Genomic DNA, 7,632 nt, shown 5'->3' on the forward strand with positions numbered 1-7,632 from the left:
AGTTGTAAATCACAGAACCAGACATAGAGTTGCATTACACACAATAGCTGTGTAATAACTGGACAATGCATTGAAAGTTTATCTTTGGTGAACAGTAGATAAGGGATACTTCTAAATTTCACACTATTTATACAGCCCCAAACCATTAAAGGATAACTTTAATACAAATAAGCAAAATATTATGTTAAAAATGCATACCAAAAATAAAACAAGTACTTATGTTTACAAACATGTAAGGAATAATAAAAACCATATGCCAATCTCTTGCCTGCTAAATATTATAGAGACTGTAAGGCCCTAACTCAGTTCCTTAACTCAGGAGCTGTTATTCAGATGTGATTTCTATAGATCTGAGATCAGAGAATTTTGACCTGCATTTTATGGCACCCCCTTAAAATGCCCTGGGATAAGAGACGTAATGGTGGGCAGCAGTGCTGGTGACAGGGATCACAGACTAACCACACAAAGCCACTTCCTTCGTCAGCAACAGGGAAGCATCTTATTTCCAATTCTGCTTGGCAAAGACAAAAGCAAAAAACTTCCCTTAACCTCTCTAACTTTTAACCTGCCCTTAAAAAATATTAAGAACCATTTAGCCTATTTTAAACAAGTTCTCAAGAAAAAGTCTACTGAAACATACTGATTAGCACAAGTTTACTGATTCAGAAAAAGTTCTTTCTAGAAAGACGGGGGGGGGAATATTTCAGAGTCTAGAAACAAACCCACACAAACAACACACAAACAACAGTACTTCGAGATAAAGCATAGACTTGCTGGAGTCTGGTAAATCTCCAACTGTGTCCCAACAGTTCAAGTCCCCAGACTTTCCTCCTGTGGACAGTGCCAGCGAACAACACGGGCACACTAACCTTGAAGAGCTTTTCCTCTGCTTACAACTAGAGCCAGGCTTTAATGAGGTCTTCAACCACTTATCACGCAGGAAAATATTAACAAGCAAACCTTTCAGTCAAACGAGCAGTTCAACTCTTAAACTTAAAAGGCTTTTAGGCATCAATTTTTTTCTCTCCAAGACTGAGGTGATAGCTATCCCAGCTTTTAACAGTGCTGGCCGTTCTTCTAGAGGACTTGGGTTTGATTCCTAGCACCCACATGGTGTCTCCATAACCACCGTAACTCTAGTTCCAGGAGAGCTGATGGTCTCCTTGGCCTCTCCGGCGATACATAGTACAAGAACATAAACACAGGCAAAATATCTATATTCACAAAATAAAGAAGTATTTAAGAAAAAGATGAAGCTGAGCGGTGGTGGCACAGGCCTTTAATCCCACCACGTAGCAGGCAGGGACAGGAGGATCTCTTTGAGTCAAGACCAGATCTGCTAGCAAGTTCCAGAACTGCTAGCACTACACAGAGAAATCCTGTCTTCAGAAGGACAAAAGATGAAATTCTCTTCAGAAATATATTTTTCAAAAAGTATTATAATTCCAATAAAGTATTCAGTATGTGTTTCTTAAAACACATACTAGAGTCCCTTTTTCATACTTTCTTTTATCACTAAGTTAAAAGCAATTTAAATTTTTTCTTAGTTTAAAATAAACTTTTATTGTGAACATTATTTGTAAGAAAAACTCTATGTATTTATTTTAAAATAAAACAAGCCAAATAGGGCCTTAGGTGTTAAGAGCACTTGTTGCTCTCAAAAGAACTGAGGTTCTGGTTCGATTCCTAGCACCCACATGGTGATTCACAACTATCCTTAACGCTAGTTCCAGGGGACCCTAACCCTCTTCTGCCTACAGGGGCACTGCATGCATGTGGTGCATGGACACACATGTAGGCTAAACATCCACACACAAATAGTAAGGTTTTGAGAAGCCAAATATATTTCTGTGGACCTTCAAACTTGATGGCTCAGTATCAAAAAAGTTAACCAAAACCACACAGGCCCAATCAATATAAAAATCTCTCCTCTAAAAGGGGAAGGAACATCAGGGTCTTAATGTCATAGTCCAGGCTACTCTCAAAGGTGCTTATCCTCTGCCTCCCTACACCCCATTATGGGATTACAAGCATTTGCCATCAAACCCAGTTTAATCTATTTGTTGTTGTTATTGTTTTTCAAGACAGGGTTTCTCTGTGTAGCCCTAGAGGTACTGTGAAACATCTTGGAACTCCCTCTGTAGCTGGCCCTGAACTCAAGTCTGCCTGCCTCTGCCTCCTGAGTGCTGGGAATAAAGGCATGTACTGCTACCACCAGCTTAATCCAAAATTTTAAATGAGAAGTCCATACTGTTTCACTTTTAATATATTCTTTGGACAGATTCAGTTATTTTGTTTTTCAGTATTGGGGACTGATTCTAGAGCCTTAGATGAAAACTCTGCCACTTAGCTACATGCCCTGTTCAGAAGTAAAGAATTAAACAGTAGCTTAAAAGAAAAAACAAACAAACAAAAAAAAAAACAAGTAAATAAGATAGGCAATGGTAAATTATTTCAAACAAGGGGGTGAGGAAACTAACTTAAAAAAGAAAATCATAAAATCTCAGAAGTTTTAAATGGGGCCAGACCACATTTCCTGGTCTGGGACACCAGCAGGGCCATGCTGGCACTCAGTTCTGCTATTCTCAGGCTATCCTAGACAAGTCACTTTCTCTCTCCATGTCTTTCTTTACTGGAACACTATGAACAGGGAAGAAAACTATTTATATAAAATCACTTAAAAAACTAAAAAGCAACATGTACAATCCTATTACTTTTATTAGGGTTGTAGCTGAAGAAACAAATTCTGGGAGCCAAATGACATACCCAAGATCACAAACATAACAGGCAACAAACAAGTAGCCCACGTTTAAAGTGAGTGCAGTTAGTTCCTCCTGGCTGTAATCGCTCTCATACCACAATAGCTAAACTGAATCGGTGAATAACTGAAGGCTTCAAATACAGTACCTGTAGTACAAAACTTTCTCTTCTACATTTTCAGAGTCTTCAAGCTTCTGGTCAATTTCCCCTTTTCTGTATCACCCTCACCCAACAACCCACTCATCCATGTATTTCACAGTATCTGGATATTGTCAAACACATTCCAGGCGACCACACCACTAACAGCATGAGTCTTATGCTTCTAGTGAAAACAAACAGTGCAAGCAACAATGCGTGAAATAATAGGTGAGATGTTTACAAGTTTTAAAAGAAACCAGATAAACAGCATCGTGTTCATTAACAGCACACCTTAGTGGGTTACCATCTGCACTGCTAACATTTACAAAACGCTAACTATAGAATCCTAATTGTAGCTGGGCATGGTGAAGCACACCTTTAATCTCAGAAACAGAGGCAGGCAGATCCCTGTGAGTTTGAGGCCAGCCTAGTCTACAAAAGTAAGTCCAAGACAGCCAAGGATACAGAAAGAAAACCTGTCTTGAAGAAACAAACAAAAAACCCAAAACATACATACACACAAACCAACCAAACAAACAAAAAAGAATCCTAACTGTAAAGTCCTATAAAACCGTAAGAGTAGCACTGAGCTATCAAGTAGTCATTCAACTATCAATATTTAGAGTTTTTTCAAATATTTTCTAAAGTGATAGGAAGTACTTGTTTTTGTTCTGGTCTCTGAATAAAATCTGAATAAGAAAAGAGTGAGTAGTCAAAAGGACTTTACTGCTGGCATGGTGGCACAAGCCTACGCACGGTAGCACATATCTTTAATCCCAGCATTTAGGAGGCTGAGATCCTCTATAGATTGAGGCCAGCCTGGTCTACATAGTGAGTTCCAGGATAGCCAGTGCTACATAGGGAGGCCCCTTCCCCCAAAGGCTATATTTCAACCCAAGAACATTTTTTTGTACTGATTTCTAAACTATGCTTTAAAGTAAAAGCTTATTCTTCAAAGATCCAGATGACCTGCTGAAAGTAAAAGTTGCCATTATTATGTCAAAGGGCTCTAGTCTTCCAACTCTGAACTTCAAATTCTATCCTAAGATTCCTAAATAAACACATAAAACAAAACAAACAAAAAACAGCCAAACAGCTACTGGAAGCCAAGCTGAAACCCCCTAAGAGAGTGCTACAGAAAGTCTTCCCCACCACACACTGCACAACCATCCCAATTAGCTTCTCTTCTGGGTCCACTGCTAGCTTTAGTCAGGTACCAGTTCAGGACAATGTAGCTTCCAATAGGTCCAGACTTGCTCATAAACCAAAAGACCAAGGCAATGCACTCACAGATAGCCTCGAGTGTGCGTGCGTGTGCGCGCGCGCACACACACACTCGAGCAGCATAAGCCCAGCTGAAAAGAGTGTGCAGGAGACATTGTGTTTCACATAGGCAAGAAGTCCTAGACCCACTTAATAAACAAACATAATTTTCTTTTCCTACTTCTTTTCCTTATGTTTTGTTTTGAGACAAGATCTCACTATGTAGACCAGGCTGGTCTCAAACTCAGATCCTTCTGCCTCTGCCTCTTGAGTGCTAGGACTAAAGATGTATGCCACCATGCCCAGCCCAACACAAACACCTCTTCCTTCATCATGGCCTTCTCTGAGGAGCACAGCAATCCTAAACAAAGTATAGGCAAAAGTTGGAATCCCTGGCCCTTGCAGTCAGGGATGTTCTTTCTTCAAGGCTGGGCTGCTAAGATTCAACATTTCTTTCAACTTCAAGATAGAACAATACTCTAGCCAAGATGAACTCTATAAATACTGTTAAATCATATTTAGAATACAGTAATTTATGGTAAATTAAGCTATCCGATGTTACCCCTAAGTGAAATATAATTATAAAAATAATTAACATAGAATTTACTACTCCTAGCCATAAATCTAGGGCAACTAGCTGGCTGGGAACTTCCAAATTACTATTAAACTCTCTGGCTCATAAATATCGTAGCATTTAAGATTTTTATTTGCTGGGCATAGTGGCAAATGTCTTTAATCCCAGCACCCAAAATGCAGAGATAAGTAAATTTCACTGAGTTTTGTAGTGGTATTTGTTAAGTACTAAGAAGACTCTTCCCACAAGAGAACTAAAGCCCAAAATAATATTACAGATAATAATATTACATGTAAAACTTAGTAAAGGCATTTAGAAAAATACATGAATGTCTGTGCTTCACAGAATTATGTAAGACCAGAAAAACTTTTCAAACAAAGTAGTATTTCATTTTCTGGGTCTTTTAAAATCATTCACACATACATGCTCCTGCCAGAGGCTGTGCTCCAGATGAAAAATACACAATTTCTGCTTCCAAGCAGTACCTAAGGGGAAGATGAGCAGGTGCAACCCAGCTTGCCCTCAAAAAAAAAAAAAAAAAAAAAAAAAAATCAAAGTTTTGTTAAAATGTTACTGAGGGAAAAAAAAAAATGACGTAACTCATATTCCAGAACAAAAAACGTGCTTACATCTGGGAATATAGCCTCCCTCTTACATTAGTTCTGGGAGGAAAATCCTCAGATTTCAGAATTCTCCCAAAGCACTCTCAGCCTATCACATATAACAAGCCCTCAACAGGACTGGACCAGAAACAAGATCCTCCACAGCCATCAGGCATGACACAGTTCCTAGTACAGGAACAGCCTGATGAAAGGTCAACATTAAGAGACTTAATAATTTCCTCTCCCTATATCCAGCTAAAATGGTTGGCTGTCTGTGTCATTCTTAATGCTTTCCAAATCATTACAGTCTGGGAAGGAAAAATCACGCCACCAAAGCCACATTGAAAACCTCTCTACTGGGATAGGGATAGAGCTCTCTCAGTCGAGAAGGTGACTGCCTAGCAAGTGTGACCCTTAGCACCACATAAAACCAAGTGTGATTACACACCTCTGTAACCTATCCCAGCACTTGGAAGTGGGATAGGAGGATCACAAGTTCAAGGTCACCCTCATCTACTCTACAGAAGACTCTCAGTCTCCAACAAACAAACCAGTAAGCCTCACAAACAAGCCAAACACTGCTAGCACCACTCAAAATACCTAAGTTATGAAATCAGTCTAGGCATCACCAGCATCATTACAATACATCTCTACTGAACAGGCCCCATTAGCCTGGCCTGAGATGAACAGGACCTACCATGACTCTCTGTTCCTGTCCCTTCCTGGGCACCTCACTTTATTAAGTATGTGCTATGCAACCCACACATGCCCTTTAGCAGACCATATCTCAGCATTCCGTCTCTAAAACATCTGGGAACTCAAATTCCTCCAATTACAAAATCAACTTTCACTGAATCAATGGGAAAAAAAATCATCAATGAATATAGTATTGAAATCACTCCTCAGAGCTGGGGAAATGGCTTGGAGATTAAGAGCATGTAGTGCTCTTCCAGAAGACCTGAGTTCAATTCCCACATCAAGGCAGTTCACAACTACCTGTGACTCCAGCTTTCAGGGGGATGGATGCTGCTAGAGCACCCACACTTATATGCACATAATTAAAAAAATAAAAAGTTTAAATAAGAATCACTCGTGAGGGGCTAGAGAGATGGCCCAGAGGTTAACAGTGCTTACTCCTCTTCCAGAAAACCAGAGTTCGGCTCCTAGCACCCACACTACACAGTTCACAACTACTTGTAATAAAATCTTAAAAAAAAAAAAAAAAAAGGCTGTGGTGGTGCATACCTTTAGTCCCAGCACTCAGGACACAGAGGCAGGTGGATCTCTGTGAGTTCGAGACTTCCCTGGTCTACAAAGGGAGTCCAAGACAGCCAGGGCTACACAGAAACTCTGTCTTGAAAAACCAGAAAAAACAAAACAAAAACCTTAAAAAAAAAAAAAATCAATTCTGATACACTCAGTTTTGTGAAATAATTTTTTTCGAGCATCTAACCTGGCATCGTTATACATGGTTCATTCTGATGAGGAGGCCACAAGAGAACCAAGAGACTAAAACGCCCAGGAGAGCAGCTGTATGTCTTGGCAGCTATACTTTAAAAGAGTAACACCTCCCCTGTGGGAATTTATTCCTGTTAGCTATCACTTCTGTTGGCATAATTCCCTTTGAGTCTCCTGCTACTTGCTATAAAATACCAAGGTTTTATGTTGTATTTTAAAGACTCATACCCATAATTACTAGTATTTAATTAGATGGGATTTTTCTTTTCCCCAGACGGGGCCTTTGCTATGTAACCCAGATTGGCCACACACTCATGATCCTTCTGCCTCAGCTTCCAGAATGCTAGGATTACAGGTGTGTGCCACCATGCCTGGCTAATAGAAAGTTTTCTGCTTCGTTTTTAATGTGTTTACTGGGGTGATGAGATGGCTTAGCAGGTAAAGGTATTTACTGCCAAGCTTGACGGCCTCAGTTTGATCCCCAGGACTCACACGTGAAATGAGAGAACTGACCTGAAAGCTGTCTTCTGATCTTCATGAATACACATACAAGCAATAAATGTTTTTTTTGTTTTGTTTTGTTTTGTTTAAAAAAAAAGATCCTCAGGGACCAGGGACTGAGAACTGTATAGCTCAGTGGTAGAGCATATGCATGCTTAGCATACACCATGCTCTGGGTTTAATCCCAACATACACAAACAAATAAGATCATATACATACATATATATGTATATATATGCATAGGGACTAAGTTATGCTATAATGAGGCATCAGCTTACAGCTGTTGGCGAGGGTACGACGAAGGGCAAGTGTTGGTAAGGATGAAAGAAAAGTGAG

At 39.7% G+C, this 7,632-nt stretch overlaps 1 protein-coding gene across 1 annotated transcript in view; it reads right to left on the reverse strand.

The window, feature by feature from the left end:
- Positions 1 to 7,632, reverse strand: part of Kmt2a (lysine methyltransferase 2A) — a 60,383-nt gene that overhangs the window by 50,989 nt on the left and 1,762 nt on the right. The window contains exon 2 of the mRNA XM_055622042.1: positions 752 to 831. Coding sequence (XP_055478017.1) covers positions 752 to 831 — 80 coding nt within the window. The remainder of the gene's footprint in view (positions 1 to 751; positions 832 to 7,632) is intronic.

This window comes from Psammomys obesus, unplaced genomic scaffold (assembly GCF_907164565.1).
Source record: "Psammomys obesus unplaced genomic scaffold, mPsaObe1.curated_primary_1811, whole genome shotgun sequence".
Lineage (NCBI taxonomy): Eukaryota > Metazoa > Chordata > Mammalia > Rodentia > Muridae > Psammomys > Psammomys obesus.